At 37.3% G+C, this 18,448-nt stretch overlaps 1 protein-coding gene across 1 annotated transcript in view; it reads right to left on the minus strand.

Annotated features, from left to right (window-relative positions):
* Positions 1-17,704, minus strand: part of ipo11 (importin 11) — a 146,665-nt gene extending 128,961 nt beyond the window's left edge. The window contains exons 1-5 of the mRNA XM_037680985.1: positions 17,598-17,704; positions 12,742-12,890; positions 7,785-7,885; positions 3,035-3,107; positions 1,770-1,973 (exon numbers count right to left, since the gene is read on the minus strand). Coding sequence (XP_037536913.1) covers positions 1,770-1,973; positions 3,035-3,107; positions 7,785-7,885; positions 12,742-12,879 — 516 coding nt within the window. The 5' untranslated portion in view covers positions 12,880-12,890; positions 17,598-17,704. The remainder of the gene's footprint in view (positions 1-1,769; positions 1,974-3,034; positions 3,108-7,784; positions 7,886-12,741; positions 12,891-17,597) is intronic.
* Between the last annotated feature and the right edge of the window lie 744 nt (positions 17,705-18,448).

An 18,448-nucleotide genomic window follows, 5' to 3' on the forward strand; every position in this document is an offset into this window, starting at 1 on the left:
TTCTAGAACTTTTAAATAGTTAGTATGATTTATTTATTTATTCATTTACTTTTTTGTACAAATTGGACTTGTCCTAGGTGTTAGCAAAATGAGAAAAAGTTAGCGTAAGTTAACATAAATGGCATTTATTATAGAATGTTTTATTTTTATTCCCTTTCCAATCACTGTGTTTAAACAGCTCTAAAACATTTTCATTGACTGAACGCAGCATTTAAAGGCCTCAGCTATTAGTAAAAAGTTGTTGCCAAAAAGGCACTTTTGATTATTTTTGATCAACTAAAAAGACTTGCATTTTGTGTTTGCTTTCTCTGAAGTACTAAAAATGTTATGACACCAACACTGTAGTTTAAATAATGATGTCCCTTGATATTTAGGTAAAAAAGGCAATAAAATGCACTTGGGCTTGGTAAACACAGATAGTTTTGGCAAGGATAGCTGAATAATCAATTAGGCAATTAAAATATAGATAGAAAGCATTATGCCATAAAGAAGTTTGATTTATCAACTGAAAATGATGTGTAATAAGAACTGAAAATGATGTGTAATAAGAATTCTCAATAAAAAATCCACAAACTCAAGCCGACAGCACTGCTGGAACTGAAATTTAGTGTGTAGCACACTGAACCTGCTATGTTTGACTGCAAAGGTTATTCAATGTCAAAGATATCAGGACATAGTTTAAAAAGTGCACAGCCTAATGGTACTTGGACCCACTTTGTTTCAAGTTGTTCCCGAGGGAACACTTCGGCATGGATTTTGGCAGGTGTCCCTGCTTGACATCCACGTTTTTTCCTCCTGTCGAATGGCCTGTCTCTTTTCTCTCTCTCTATCTCTCTCTCACACTGTTGGTCCCATTGTATTAATACCAGTTTGCTGACTTCTGCTAAAATTTGTCTTCACAGCTCTATTTTTTATTTTAGTCTTGTTTGTTTTACACTAGATTTTTAACTTGAGTAGTAAACAACATAAAATACTGCTCTGCTAGCTGAGAAAAATGCTACTTGACAAGAAATGTGTGCTTCAGTCAGATAAGCAAACAAATAATATACAAAAAACATGCTGCTGCTGCAAATTTTCAGCAATTCTACAAGGAATCTTCTTAGGACAAACTTGAATCTGAAAAATAAATTATGTTGCAGCTCATCTATTTGCATTTCTCATTTTATTATTTTAAGAAATAAAAAAAGGTAGATGACAAGGACCTAAAATAAGCCCAGCAAGGAAAATTAACCTAAAGAAAATGCATAAAAAGTTTGATTTTACAACACCTAACATTAGCTGTGACAGCTAATATGTTTATTGCTGCTGCACTATGTGGCTGAATCATGAATGTCACTACCTTATCATCATTATTAAATTAATCTCAATGCTGCTCACTACCTGTGCAATAACCTGTCACACAACCTGTGTAGTTTATTAGTTATGTGCAATATATATCATGTTCAATTAAGTTAATATTACAACCTGTAAAATACTTATTTATACAAATTCATCCTACTTGCACCGTTTTATTCTACCATGTTGTTTACTATCTCTCTTTTGGACCTTGTAATTATTATATTGACTTTTTCACTTTTTGGTACTTTATTTTGTACCCTTATTGCATGTTTTAGTATTTTCTTGTTTCTTTGATCTTTGTTTTTAATGAGTCAAATCAGTTCTTCTCGTCCTGAACATTTCATTGTACTGCTGGCCTTGTGTTAACCTTGCATAACAAAAACGCATAACTTGAACTTGAACCTTAGGAGTAATTAATGTTGTGGACTTACATCTTGGAAAAGACGCCGGTCTTGCGCCAGACGCTTGGATGCGAGAGTTTTAGTGACATGATAGAAAGTTAACAGTGCTCTGTGCTGCTGCAGGCCATCTTGACCCTTCACAGACTCGATCAGAATTGGAATGAGCTCCGGCCATTGCCTCGGGCAGTCCAGACGGGCCACTTTGGCTATCAGTACTGCGATCTGGGTTGCTATCTGTTGGGAAAAAATAATAATAATAACAACATGGAGGAAAAACACAACCCGAGGCTAACCATTAACAAAAAAGAAGGTGGTTATGCCAAAGGGAAAACTTAACTTTGAGGAAACTGATCTTTATCTAAAAGATATCTAATCTGTTGAAATTCTATTTTGAATGTCCTTTGAGCAATTTAGACAAGCTGAAGTAATGGAGTTGTATGGGTCACTCAAAGTGTATTATTATTAGCATTAATAGTGAAATTCTTAGCGTCTATGATTGCGCTTTAATTCACAATTATAATCTATTTGATTTGACTATGATCTTAGTTATGAAAATCAACTTTTTTGCATTGATTGTGGAATGAATACCTATTAACACAGACGTGCCTTATTTAACTGAGTGCATAATGTCAGTGTCTACATTCATTTTTCATGTATTGATAAGTCATTATGTTTTCCAAATAAGTCTGGTAAGGTTCTAAAGTTTGATTGTAAAACTCCTAAATGTAACTTTTTTTGCAATAAACGGGAACAGTCACACGGTCAAACCAACACACAATGCCTTCTGGAGTTTCAATTTCAGGAAAAAAGAATGTGACACGAGAGACATATAGTGTTTAAATCATATTCATTGCTTGTCATATGGGCCCCATGAGTTGTGACATTACAGAGCTGTCCCCACAGGGAAATACAACCTGTAGAAGGCAGGATGGATGGCCACCGTTTAGGGCCACCTTCCATGCTCCCTCAGACAGATGTCTTAAACACAATGCCATTTTCCAAAATTACTTCTTTGCTGCTGTACTTCAGACAGTCAAAACAATATAAAACTTATCACAAAGCTGTCTAACATAAAGTTTAAACATAAACAAGTGAGACTTTTAAATCATTCTCTTGAACCTTATTTAGCAAAACAAAATGTCTACAGACCAACTTGTCACAAAGGTTTAAGAAGCTTTCAATCAGTTTCAGTCTACATTACACAGTTTTGTAAAAGGCAGTGTAGATAAAAAAAATAATAATAAATGTTTTTAAATGTATTTTTTCCCAGACCCACCCCATTTTTCCCCACTGACCTGATTGACAGGCTCATTGAAGTTTGTGATAAGACCAGCGCGCAGCGAAGTCTTCTCCTCTTCTGATAATGCACTGTGAACAAAGCAATCAAAGCTATATTCAGAGGTGAGAAGACAAGAAAATATTTTTATAAAGTGTGCAATGAAGAAACATTGTGTGAGACTTTTTTTAATGTATTTTGCAGTTATGTATTCTGTTGCACCTAATTTGTTACAAATTGTAAACATACCCCATAAACACAAAAGATGCCGCTCACATTGAGAATACAACAGGCAACTGAGGAAAGTTGAAATTTTACTCCAGATTAATCAGGCTGAAGGTCAATTTCTTCTTTTCCACCATTCTGCATTGTCACTTCAGGGTGCCAGACGCACAGCCACTGCTGACTGCGTCATATAATAGACACCTTCTGATCTAATTTCCTTTTCTATACATGCAAACCAGTTTATCTCATTAACAACATGGTGAAGACCTCAATTTGCTAACTTATAATGGGGCCGATTTCATCATGTACAAATGTGCTACATTTAAATAAATTATGGAAATGCACTCCATTTGCACTTGGTTATTAAAGGCAGGTATAGTTCCATATGTGGCATAAAAAGGCAAATATCTAAACAAGTTAAGTCAGGTCCTCTGGACAGATTCTTCTTGTTGAAACATTTCGTCTTTTATCCAATAAAACGTTTCAACAAGAAGAATCCGTCCAGAGGACCTGACTTAATTTTTTTAGATTTTTCTACCAGGACTATTGAGCATGCATCAGGATAAAAAGTCAAATAGTTTTTATTAATACTAATAATCCTGATATTACGTTGGGTAAGCATTTAGCATGACCTTCATAAACAAATACATTTTATTCTCAATTTAATATACAGATGAGTGACAAACTAAATACATTAAAAAAAATTGTCAGTTTTTTAACATCACTTGCTGCCAGTAAAGATTCAACATGACTTTGTGTTGATTCTGCTACTCAGTGGATCTCTACAGGAAGAATGGAAAAGCATCCATCTAGATAAAAACAGATTTTAAAAAAATAATACTGTTTCCATGATGATTATCTCTCAAATGAAGCAGAAATACTGGGTGCACTTACTGCACTAAGACAACTGTTTGATCAGGAATGACTTTCCTTCTAAAACAAAAAAACATGAGGCACAAACACTGATTTTCCCAATAAATTAATCCCTCTTCAATATAAATACAGTAGTCCCTCGTTTATCACAGGGGATCCGTACCCTGAAGCCCCGTGATAAGTGAAAAACTGCGAAGTAGGAATAGTAGTACAAGTAGCAAGTACCGGTAGTACAAATCGGATTCCAAAAAAGTTGGGACACAGCAAATTGTGAATAAAAACTGAATGCAATGATGTGGAGGTGCCAACATCTAATATTTTATTCAGAATAGAACACAAATCACAGATCAAAAGTTTAAACTGAGAGAATGTATCATTTTAAGGGAAAAATCTGTTGTTTCCAAATTTCATGGCGTCAACAAATCCCCAAAAAGTTGGGACAAGTCAGTTTTTACCACTGTGTGGCATCCCCCCTTCTTCTTACAACACTCAACAGATGTCTGGGGACAGAGGAGACCAGTTTCTCAAGTTTAGAAATAGGAATGCTCTCCCATTCATGTCTAATACAGGCCTCTAACTGTTCAATCGTCTTGGGCCTTCTTTGTCGCACCTTCCTCTTTATGATGCGTCAAATGTTCTCTATAGGTGAAAGATCTGGACTGCAGGCTGGCCATTTCAGTACCCGGATCCTTCTCCTACGTAGCCATGATGATGTGATTGCTGCAGAATGTAGTCTGGCATTATCGTGTTGAAAAATGCAGGGTCTTCCCTGAAAGAGATGACGTCTAGATGGGAGCATATGTTGTTCTAGAACCTGAACATAGTTCTCTGCATTAATGGTGCCTTTCCAGACATGCAAGCTGCCCATGCCACAAGCGCTCATGCAACCCCATACCATCAGTGATGCAGGCTTCTGAACGGAGCGTTGATAACAACTTGGGCTATCCTTGTCCTCTCTGGTCCGGATGACATGGTGTCCCAGTGTTCCATAAAGAACTTCAAATCGTGACTCATCTGACCACAGAACAGTCTTCCATTTTGCCACACTCCATTTTAAATGACCCCTGGCCCAGTGCAAACGTCTGAGCTTGTGGAGCTTGCTTAGAAATAGCTTCCTCTTTGCACTGTAGAGTTTCAGCTGGCAACGGCAGATGGCACAGTGGATTGTGTTCACTGACAATGCTTTCTGGAAGTATTCCTGAGCCCATTCTGTTATTTCCTTGACAATGGCATTCCTGTTTGAGATGCAGTTACGTTTAAGGACCCGGAGATCACGAGCATCCAGTAGAGTTTTATGGCCTTGACCCTTACGCACAGCAATTGTTCCAGATTCTCTGAATCTTTTGATGATGTTATGCACGGTTGATGATGATAACTTAAAAGTCTTTGCTATTTTACGCTGGGTAACACCATTCTGGTATTGCTGCACTGTCTTTCTGCGCAACAATGGTAGAATTGGTGATCCTCTTACCATCTTGGCTTCTGAGGGACACTGACACTCTGAGAAGCTCTTTTTATACCCAATCATGTTGTCAATTGACCTAATTAGTGTTAATTGGTCTTCCAGTTGTTCATTATATGCTCAATTTCCTTTTTCCACCCACTTATTGTTACTTGTCCCAACTTTTTTGGGATTTGTTGACACAGTGAAATTTTGAATCAACATATTTTTCCTTTAAAATGTTACATTTACTCAGATTAAACTTTTGATCTGTCATCTATATTATATTACAAATAAAATATTGACATTGGCCACGCCCACTTCTCCGCTCCTGAACGGAGATCCACGAAGGAGGAGGGAGAAGAAGCAGAAAAATAATTTATTATAAATAAAAATTCCATGCCATTTGTGCAGATCATCCATCAATCAGCCAACTGTGTCATGTTCAATTTTACATTGAAAAACCGCGATAGAGCAAGTCCACAAAAAACTAACCATGAAGTAGCGATGGACTACTGTACTGACCTCTCTCTCTATGATTTACAATAAAATTATGCATAAAAGTAGTGAATGATGAAACGCTGCAGACTGAATGAGTACATGCTTGATTGCAATGATGCTGCGTAAATGTGTTTGTGAAATGGAGATGGAAAAGGAGGCTCTGAAATACTTTTTTAAAATGTATTTGATGTAAAATTATAGAAAAGCAGCAAAGCTCATCACAGTGTTGTAGGAAAAAAAATTGTGGATAATACTGAATGAGTACCAACTTAAAACTCTACCATATACTTAAAAATGCCATTTTAAAAATCCACTCTGAATTTACGTTCATTTAACTGACTGAGGTAAACCCTAAATTGTCTTGTGGTCTGGTGAATGGAATTTAAAACTTTCTTTGGAAACCATCGACATCTCTGTGTTGAAGAAGCAAGAGCCCATCTGTCCTTTTATCAGCGCACACTTCAAAGCCCGAGTCAGTGATGGTATGTGGGTGCATTAGAGCACAAGGAAAAGGTAACGTGCACATCTGAGAAGCCACCATTAATGCTGCAGGGTGTATACAGGCTCTGGAGAAATGTGCACTGCTATTCAGATGGGTTTTTTTTTTATCAGAGAATTTTTTAGTTTTTTTAGTTCAGATAGAAAATGCACATTATACATTTGTTGCAATATCATGGCACTGAATTATAAAAATCTGGATAAGCTAAACAGATGTGTTCACAGTCCAAGCCAGTCCTTTGGCTTAATATGAAGCAGACATTTTCACAAAAATGAAAATGATTTTGAGCAATTGATATCTTACAATGAGCACAAAAAATGGGCAAACATTATTACTTTCATAAACAAATTTGTTTGTTCCCCAAACATTTAAATGAAAGTTGTTAAGAGGTAATGAACTACGGTGAAGTGATCCGGTCAACAGCTTATGGAAAGTGCTGCTCACAATAAATTTTAAAAAAGGGTAACAACTTGTCCAAAATACATTTTGCTATTAGGTGCAATATTTTCTATCATCTTAGCAACTACTGCAAAAGTTCTCATGTTTGTGCTTCGTGGGAATTGAGATTTTATTGTGAGCAAAGAATCTGTTTGACAACAAAACATGCTGTGTCATCATATTGTATCTACATTCTGAATAAGCAGCTATAGCGCAATTGAATCACATAAATAATATTGGTTCAGCTTTCTGAACTCCTGAGAAAAGTAAACACACTTTAGGAAATGAACAAAACTTTAAAAAAAAGAAAAAGGGCAGCAATAATTTGGAGTGGCCAGGGAGTGCTGAGGAAAACTGATCACCACGGTCATCTACCACCCTCCAATTTAGCAGCAAATCTTTAATTTAAATAGGACAAAGAAAGTTAATCTGATACCCAGAAGACAGCGAGTTGGGTTCACATAGCCAAATCTGACTAAATAAGCACAAAAGAATATTTAAGTATAAAATCAAAGTGTTGTGACATGAATAATAAAACTGAATAGTGAAAAAAGAAAAGAGAGCAGTGAAAAGTTGAGTAGACAACCAAGATAAAAAGAAAAATGAAGGCAATAAGAACAAACTAAGAACACTTGAGCCTCTAAAAACAAAGAGATTAGGAGACGAACAAAGAAGAGTACATCAGTGGATAAGACGGTGTAAAGACGAGACACTACAGAGACAAAAAGGGTTTAGATGTAGAAGTGAGAGCGTGAAGCTGACGGGGGAACAGAGAGACATGCAGGTACTTACTGAGGGGCCACTCTCCTCCAGTATCTGTCAATGCCGTTTTTAAAGTACAGCACAGCCAGCCACCTGACGTTCACATCCAGCATGTGGTTATTGAAGATGTTCTGAAGGAAAAAAAAAAAAAAAAAAATCTTCACAAGTTCAAACAAGCAATAAAAAGGCAATTCAAGAGTTGACCCAGTTTAATGATGTGTAACAGCTAAAGCTACACCAAAAACAGGGCAACGACTCTTAAAACCCAACTAAATTATAATGACAGTGAGGTGATACCATCAGTCAAGGCTCATCAAAAACCAGGGCATGGTGACTTTGTAACCAAGGCTGTCTGTACAGTGCACACTTGAGTAGTTTTACTTCCTGTAACTACTTACCCATCTGAGCTGTAAAACGTAGCCATAAACCCAGAAAATATAGCTGAGTACACTGTGTATTCAGTTATTTACCTTCACACAGCAAAGGCTGGAGCACAATACTGAGTAGCACAGGCAATATGAGAGATTGGAATCTCAAGTCAGACTTCCAGGATTGGACAGGAGCCATTGCAGTGGCTTTTTAGCTTGGTAAGAATATATAACATCCATCCGTTGCATCATGGGAACAGCACAAACCATTAGAGGAGCGTCACAGCATTGCTATTAGCTGTCTGCTACTTGACTATTATTAGATTCATCACTGAGGGTAGAATTTAAATTTAGATCTGTCTGTCTTTTGATCAGCTGATGCAGATTTAACTCTTTAAGGATAACCAAGACAGATTGTGGACAAAAACATACATAAACCAAATTTTATTGTAAATAAAAGCATTTGACTCCAAATATAATTACCGTAAATGCCGGTGTATAAGCCGCTAGTTTTTCCTCACACTTTGTACCCCACGGTCTATATGCAAGGACGGCTAATTTATGTATTTTTTTCATAATTCACATTTTATATTTTATTTTGACAGACTTCCTGCTGTCTCTCGGTAACTTCCTGCCACTGACTAACATTTCCCTTTGACAGAGCTGGGCGCTCATGGCTCTTTTATCACATAGAGTGAATGCCTCAGGTAATCACATCAGTGTTGCCAGGTGAGAAATGTAGGATTATCGTACTAGAGACATAAAATTATTGTATTTTGAGGGAAATTATCGTACACCCATCATAACCAAAATGACACATCTATGTATGCACTATAGTAGTGATGGGTCCACTTCCAGACCGGCTCTGCTTCTTCTTCTTTTCTTTTTTCTTTTCCTCACTCATGGGGCGAGCGCAGTGGACTATTCAGCCAATCATGGCCGTTGTTCTGAGGCAAACGGAAACACGTCACTCGTAGGTCACATTTACAAAAGCACGAATGGCTGGAATTTCCAGCCAATCGTGCATCTGTTTGCGGACACAAATGCCTTCAGGGTTCACAAAAAAACTCCGACAGACAGTTGCGAGAGGCTGATGACAACCGATTACAACCACACATTCACGGAATGGTCAAATTATCGTATATTTGGCTTTTTTGGGATTATTGATCGTACATCGTACAGAGGGCAAAATTGTCGTACAAATATGATTATTATCCTACACCTGACAACACTGAATCACATGTACAAAGCCTCTTGCTCAGGGTTTCAAAGTCCCTACCATAACTCCACCCACTCTGTTATCATGTGACCAGAAATCTAACCTGAATGACCAATGAGGTACTCTCGAGGACCCATCCCCAAAGATAGACGAGCATTCATTTCTTCAGAGCGTTACCGTATTTTGCGCCTTGATGCACAGACCTGTTCATCTGTTTCAATGATAATGGAAAACGCACAAAGAATTTCTTATGATGCAACTTTCAAGTTAAAAGCGATCTATCTGGCTGTCAAATAAGGAAACAGCTGCCGACCGTAAGCTTTGCATTAATGTGTCGATGGTCAGGCATTGGAGACGCAACAGCAGTCAAGTCTGGTACATATTTTAAGAAAAGTTTTTAAATTCTTTCTGTGTGACATCTTTCTGTGTCAGTAAATAAGCATTTAAATACCGGGATCTCATTTTAAACTCACATCCAAACACGGAGTGGAGACAACGAACCGGAGGGGTCCTCCCCACCCTCCGTCATGAGAGCTCAGCGGAGAAGGCATCAGATTTATTTTTAAAGCAGTCAGTCATTGAAGACTAACACATATTTAAATGGTTTTTTTTATCTTTCTGTGTACGGTAAATATGTGTTTAAATACCAATATCTCATTTAAGCTCACATCCGAACACGGAGCGGAAACAACAAACAGGATGGGCTGTTCCCCCTTCCTCCCTCCTCCTCATATGAGCTCTGTTGAGCAAAAATCACGTCAAATTTATTTAGAAAGTACATTTAAAAACAGCTTCTGTTACAAATACTGTTTAACAATAAAAATCAATGGTACTAGTTTATTGAATATTAACCGTATTTTACCGGTACTATTTGACTTCTGGTCACATGACCACGATAAGATTCTGGGTAGCATTTACCGGTAGATAATTTAAAATAATTTCAGTTACGTAGGTGTTTAGCACTGTTCTGTCCAGTGATTATGCTTCGATAGTTCTTGTGTTCATTCTGAAGGTTGAATGGTTTTAACCATGAGTCAAGACAGCAAAGCATCATGATGACTTCCGATGGTCATGCAGTCTGAATGCGTGTTGAAAGCATGCTATAGTCTGTGAAATGCCATCAAGTGGCCGATTATTGTACTACAACAAGAAAGTTGCACATTATGCCAGAGCTGGCTGGGCACAAATCCTGACAATGAATGGTGGATGCCCGTGGCTTAATAACCGGAGATTCTTATTTATGTACAAAATAGAGGTGTAACGGTACGCTAAAATCACATTTTGGTTCGGGTCAGTTTCAAGTAGGGCTCGGTTCGGTTCATTTTCGGTCCAAAAAAACAACAAAATGAAGACTTGCAAAATGTTTATTTTGAAACTACGCCAAGTAAACAATACGTTTGTATAAAATTAAATAAAAGCGACCCATTTGGATGATATTTTAAATAAAAGGCACTCTTTACAATAAATAAACTATACTAACAATAATAAAAATCTTAATAAATACAACAACAGTCAGAACCAGAACAATAAGCAGCAACAATCGAACTAATCAAGTTTTAAGTTTTTGGCCAAAAGACCAACTTGTTCACATTTTCTGCCAAAAGCGCAGATCTAGTTGCAGTGAATATCTCCAGCGGTGGAGAAAACCGCTCACTCACAACAGGTAGCAGGAATAGAGAGGTAGCACTTTGCTAATTTTGCAGTGTGGCTGTATTTGGCCTCATTACTCACAACCTCTTGGACCTGCTCCCACAGGTGGGACAGGTCCCTGGAAAAGTTCAGAGTTCACTCGTCACAGACTTCTTAGCTGGAGGTGATCTCTGGTGGATTTCCCTGAAGAGGAAGAAAACAGCTGCTATGTCTGTCCCAGACTGGAAATAAAACACAGAGAGGTAAAAAAAAAAAAATGAGTTAATAAATTATAATTTTAAATAAAAAATGTTAATTAGTTAATAATAAAATAACAATACCTCTTCTTGAACGGCCATCATTTCTGCGATGAGGTGGTTGAATCTCTCGTTCATCAACATGATCTAGAGCTTTAAAAACTCCTACAGCTTGTGTTATTGCTTTGGACCGATCTGAATTACCTGATGAAGGTTGTTTAAGTGTTGATGTTATCGGTCTTAGAAGAGACGTTCATGTTCGGATGATGTCATTTCAAGCGCGTTAACAAGTTAAGACGTTTTGCCTGCTGCAGATCCAATCTCCGTGAAACAACGTCGACACACAGCTTTGGATTTGTTCACTTGTCTTTTAACAATGAAAGCCGCAATGTTTCCAAACAGGAGACCGCAACAAGAAGCTAGAATGCTAATGCTGCGCGTGCTGCACGATAATAGCGCCGTGCTGAAACACGCTTAGGAACTTTAGTTCCGCGACGCATAATCTTTCATTAATAAAAATGTAATTAATGAAAAAATAACCGAAACGGTACGCATGTAGAACAAACCAAACGTGCCGTACCGAAACGGTTCAATGCATCCACATGTACCGTTACACCCCTAGTACAAAATTATGATTTATCTTATATTTAGTATGTGCGGCTTAGAGACAGATGCATTCTGTAGCCCGAGAATTATGGTACACATCAGAAGCTGAAAATATTTTAAAGCCGTTTACAAAATTTTTAATTATTAGGGTCAGACTTAATGGCTACTAATCTCATACATCCTCTTACACCGGCTACCAGCCAGTATCTGAGCTTTCACCACCAGGTCTTTTCAACTGATCTGCTTTGTCACATCATTTTCAATAAACAGTGATATAAACGAAACAGCTCGCATCACTGGTACTTTCATTTTATACAACAAACCACTACCGACAAAATAAAGAAAACGTTTTTTCCTATGAATAGTTCTTTGTGCTTAGCTAGACGGAGCACACACTGGGACAATTTCTTCACAAACTGCACAGAGATGAAAGTGAAATTCATCATATTATCAGAGCCTGACGAGAAGAGTAAACAAATATATTTGTGATTTCCTAAAATATCAGAGTAATCTCTCTGGTGGACTGCACTGTGAGCTGACTTTTCAAGAACCCTTGCATATTGACAAAAGCCATCTGCGTCTAAAACTTTCTGCAAATAAATTTTAATGAAAACACTCAATAGAGATTTGAAGAATTCTTTACAAAAAAAATCAATCTCCAGCTGCCAGCAATCCATCGCACTTTGTCTTTAATAATATTATAGTTTCTTGCTGTCATCACAAGCTCTTGTTGTGTCGCTCGACAGCAGAACATATTGGCTCTAAATTTGTTCTAGTTGAACTGATTGCAAAAAAAAAAGTCAGTCTTTGGAGAGAAACTGTGTCCTGCTTTCTGCTTCATACATCATACGGAGATGAATGTCTACAGAGTTAAGATTGTTCTATTTCACTGTGACATCCTGACTCACCAGAAGGACTGAATAGAAGCCTGGCTGGGTCTCCCACTGCCGGAGCTGCTCCTCTGCAGGCTTCAGTACAGCGGTGTCCTGACTGGTAGCTTGGGTTAAGGCCTGCAGCACCACAGAACTCCCACTGTCCATTTCCATAGCTGATATATCTACAGAGAAATAAAAGAGAACAAGAGTCAGGCAAATGTAAAACTTTTGTTAATTTGTGTAGGACTATATATATATATATATATATATATAAATCATTAAGAGCAAGCCAATATACATTTACAAAAATGTCAAAACAAGAAACATTCACTCTTGTTTTATCCGACTGTAATATTTCTTCTCCATTTTATCAAAGACCAAGGAGGATGAAAACCACATCTGACGATGCTGATAAGGAAACGGATCTAAATAAAGAAAGGCATACCTCATAGGAAACAACTGCCGTCGTCTCTTCCATATATGTCCCAGATATTATTTAAGCACCCCAGTTTCACCCATTCATGGCCTAATATGCCTCTGTGCCTCAGGTGAAATGAACTGTTTGACAGATGGAAAGATAAACGAATGTCTAAGCCTACAATGAGACTGAGTCCTTGTTTAAAAGCCAACACCGACATTTGAATAAAACATAACTAAAGGGAAGAGATGTGTTCTTCCCTTACAAAATGCAAAGCCAAATACATAGTTTCTTGCAAGGCTATGTTAAAATCAGCATTTCGGTCATATAATTTCTTGGGGGGGGGGGGGGGGGGGGTGTCACAAACCTGCCAGATAATTTTAGTAAATTTTCTCAGGAAAATGTCTGACTGGGTAGAATGGAAGCTGTGGTGTTTGACGTCAGTAGAGTTAGGTATATATATATATGAAACAAGGCTGCCATCTACAGCTCTGACACAAATAGTCCACACACCACATGAAATGGTCTCTCAGGAATTAGACATGCCACCTCATTCTCAACAAAAGCATACCATGACATTAATGTGGCTACAGTGTTGGCTGTTGAGAAATTACTACATGAATAATTTATTCTGATAACTCCTTAAGAGGCTGCTCTATTCCAAATGCATGATCACAGTAGACAAGTAGTACTTGACTCTTAATCATTAATATCAGATATTTATGCCTTCACACACAGACCATATTCCATCAGATTTAAGATGTAATACAACAGGAACTATAATTAATCCAAATACACTTTTGTGTTTTTAATAGGATTAGCTATCCTGGTTATGTTGTTAATACCAGATTTGTAATATTTCATCAAACCCAAACTTATTAACACTTGGTCATGAACACAAATCCAACAGACACTTAATTTACACACTGATCAGTCAGTAAAACTAAAACATATACACAGTCCAGTCAAGATTAAAACAAGTGAGAGAGGGAAACTACTTTTTATCTCTGCTAAAATTAATCTTCTAAGAAACTTGAGTTTTTAGATTCGATACGGATGTCGCTGTGCATATATTAGCCTTGTAAACACCGCTGCAGACCAAATAAACACCGACTGGCAAAAGGACTCAACAACAGCCTCCAGCAGAAGCACAATGAGCATCACCAAAGCTGCTTAAAAATGGATCAAGGAACAAATCCAGAACACATTTGGTTGTTAGTCATTAAATGTGTTCTTCAGTGTTGTCAGATTAATAACTGCAATTAACATTTTTGCTTTGTTCTTGTTTATTTTATGACACTTTTATTTTGCGATGCAGATAAATAATCCTTTATTGACTTAACCTTTACCTTATTTTATTAATAATAATAATAATGTGTTATGTGTTGTCATCATTGTATGTTCCCATGCAATAGTGAAATTGTCTCTGCATTTAATCCATCCACCCCCAGGTGGAGCAGTGGGCAGCTATGGAAAGCGCCCAGGGAGCAAATGGGGATAGGGTGTGCTGCTCAGAGACACCGCGAGATGTGAAATGACTGTGGATCGAACCTGGGACTGTTGGGTCCCGGGTCGGCTGCCCTGCCAAGAATAAACAGTCGATGACGTTACCTAAAAACATTTTGGCTTGTTGATTTGTTTTTGTTACAGTGTGTGCCACTGTAAAGAGATGTAAAAGGGAAATGAAAAGCACAAAACGCCTGCCACGGGGGGTTTATATTATCTTAAATCTTCTAAAATCTAATGCTTGTGCAGTGGAGGACCAATGTCCCAAATCTAGGATGTATCATTTCAAGATGTGAGCCAACAGTGATGCACAAAGCAAGAAATCTCCCAGCCAAGTGAATGCAAGAGAGAGGAAAGCACAGCCTGGCATGGCAATGCAACTTTATTTAGAAGAGAGTATAATATGTGGTGGTATCAGTGACACATGCACAGATTACTGCACTAAAACTGAATGAGGTGGTGAAATGATGTTAAATGAAATGTAAATGACAAATGTCAATCAGTGCGAATGGGTATGGATGTAGACAATTTCAAGGTTCAAGGTAACTTTATTGTCATTCGCATCACATGTGGTACATGAGGTGGAATGAAACAGTGTACTCAAGGTCCCTCCTAGTATAAACTATAAACAATAAACTATATAAGGATGTAAGCTAATTAAACCATAATAATAATAATAATATAATAAACAATAATAATAATAGTATGCGGTAGGAATGTGCGATATAAACGGTATACGGTAGAAACAATAGAAATTTAGCCTACGATAGAGATCTGTCTTTACCGGCTAACCGCAGTAATGCTGTGTCTGAAGTAAAATCAGAGTTGTCAGTTTAATCGTTACTTTTGTTTGTTGAAAACTGTGCATAAGTGGTGTTCAAGGGTAAAATCAGAGCTGTCAGATTTAATCATTACTTTTTTTAGTTGAAAACTGTGCAAAAGTGGCGTTAATCTTTTCTTCGAGAGCTAAGTAGCGAAGCTACAAGCTACCTACAGCCGGCTTGCCGTAGTGTTGCCGTATTCTGACGCATGCGCAAAACGCTGTGTTCCGTCGATAGTTTTTGGGGGGTTTTTTCCATCGAAACTTAAAGTAAGCGTTGGTCAGCTTTAGAGAAACCTGCTCTCTGATCTGTGAAAAGAGCGCTGTGTTGTGTGATTTTACTGCGAGACCCTCTGGTCAAAGCCACAGACTCATTTTGTGTCAGCTCTCCTTAAAGTGGAAGGAGGCGCCAACTAGAGGTTTGGAGGGTGAAGTGTTTCAGTGTAAAATGCTGCTCTGTTGCTGTTCATTTATAAAGTGAGAAGACTGGAAACTGTTAAGAGTTAACAACATATTTTTTGTTTAAAACACAAGGCTAAAACTACATTTGATATCTTTTGCAATGTTTTGCACAAGAAATAAGCCTAATACTTGATTTGTTTATTATTTAAAAACTCTCTGGACCTAGTAGTGGAATTTTCTTAATTCAAAATATATGATGGCAAAAGGACACCCTCTGCTTTTTTATAGCAAGTTTTATACCAAAAACATATCGCGATATATATCGTTATCGCCACCCTTCACACCCTTCGTGATATGAATTTTATGCCATAATGCACATTCCTAGTATGCGGTGTATTACACAGCAGCCTGAACATGAGTCTGTTGTGAGCAGACGGATATGAATATAGCAACTTATGGGTAAGAAATCAGCAGCATGGATAATCAGCAGCACAGATAAAGTGTCAAATGTCCAATTAAAGTGGAATTGCAGTGATTTTCCTAATTTAATCAGACACCTAATAGAAACAGACTTTGTACACGGTTCTCAGCATTTCATAAAAACAAAAGTTTTTGAGTTTTTCTTGATTTTTCACTGAAGAAATCCTGAAATTCCAGGAGATAATTCAGTGACATCAAATGCTCAGAACTTAGCATCTTAGGTGGCAGTCAGTCACATTCAGAGATAACAGTAAGTATACTGTAGCCTATGGTATGTGTATACAACAAGCATTCCTAATAATTATCTTGTACAGCATCAGATACTAAAAAGATACCATAGCCAATCAGTAAGGATACGTGTACTTTACAATGTAGAAGCAGAACATGGAACCCACTAGAATACTAGCATGAATAAATGTACACATCAAAATCTCAAATATTTTTTAATCAGCAGATCAGTGTTCCCAGTTTTCTCAGATTTTATTTTATTTTTTTATGTTTAGTTTTTAAACACTTGACCCTGTTTGGAAAATGTTAGTCATTTTAAGTCTGATTTCCAGAGAAACTGGGCCATCTAGTACAGTTGGAACAACACTGTGCATATTTATATACAGTTCATGGGTACTGGACTTTTTTTTAACAAACTTTCAGACAAATCATCTAGGCCAAATAGCAGAAATGGTCTCTCGACATAACACCTTTGATACAAGTCAAAGCATTAACATGTTCATGACAAAGCCTACTTTATATTATGCTGCTAGCTTAATTTGTAAATCATATTGTTTATTGTGTACTGTGCCTGTAAACTGGGTAATTCAAATGCTCGAAAGCCAAAGTATGGTTGTTTTGCGTAAGACGTCATCATGCAGGATTATTATTGTTATTGTCATTTGCCGTTTGATTCTGTTACATCATGTTGTGTTTGTCCCTCGGGTTTTTCTAGAATACGGGCGATTTTATGATCAATAAAAACACGAGAAGCCAAAACAAACTCAATACTCCGGCATCATTTTACAATAATTATACAGATTTGCAATGCTTTAAAGTCCAACTTGCTTTTCACGTCAACTTAAACTGAACATAATAAAACAAGAGGGTGGAGGTTCATTATGTATCGTCAGGCATCATAACTTGGACTAGCTACCCGAGCTAAACTTCTTCAAGAAGCCACACAAAAAGGCCAACAACGTCGGTGTTCTTGAATCGTGTCGTTTTTGCAAATCAGACATATGTCATTAAAACGAGAACTAAAAATGGACTCACCCTAAAGAGTATCGACAGAAACTGAATATGTGCTTGTATCAGTGGCTGCTGTGGAAGCCAGTACGTACTGAGTTGAAAACACAACACGCTGGTTGGAATAGCTGGCGCGAGTGGCACAGCCGGCGTATACTGATGACGTAAGACGTTTAGTACGCATGCGTCAGAAATAAATACGAGCAAGTTGTTGTTTTTTTTAGTGTGTGCTGCGCTTACACGCATATTAATTCATTCATGCTTTATTTAGACATGTTAATCATGGGTGAAAAACAGAAAATTTCCAAATGATCACGAGCATCTCTACCCTCCTATCTTTCTTTGGACTTTGAAGAAAGAAAAAAAATCTGCCTGGAGGAACCTCCCTAACTAAAATCAATTAGAAAAGCAAAAATAAAAGAAAAGAGGGTGTCATCTCATCATTTAAACTGCTTCACGTTCAAAACACGCAAGCTGTTGAAGTTCTCTAATAATGCAAAAAAAATAAAAAAACTTGAGGAGAAATCCAGTGTTGTCAAGTAAGTAAACATACAAGGTATCACTGGGTATTATTTAATTCAACAGAAGTTGTCTCAGGGCACCATACAAAAGCATGATACATAAAAAGCTAATTAGTAAAGTTGTCTCTCTAAGGAAGCCAGCAGATTGCGTTGAATCTTCTCTTTGTCGCATTCTCCCATATATATATATTATCTAATGTATTGTCTAATTTCTAACTATTATAAATATATGCAAAATATATCCAATGTATTATTGTTGTCTGTACTTTAAATGTTCTCAATCTAAAACAGGTCTTTCTTGAAAATGAGTCCTCCTCGTGACTACATGAGACTAATCTGTATAAATAAAGGTTGATT

Source organism: Nematolebias whitei, chromosome 8 (genome assembly GCF_014905685.2).
Source record: "Nematolebias whitei isolate Nwh7 chromosome 8, NemWhi1, whole genome shotgun sequence".
Taxonomy (NCBI): domain Eukaryota; kingdom Metazoa; phylum Chordata; class Actinopteri; order Cyprinodontiformes; family Rivulidae; genus Nematolebias; species Nematolebias whitei.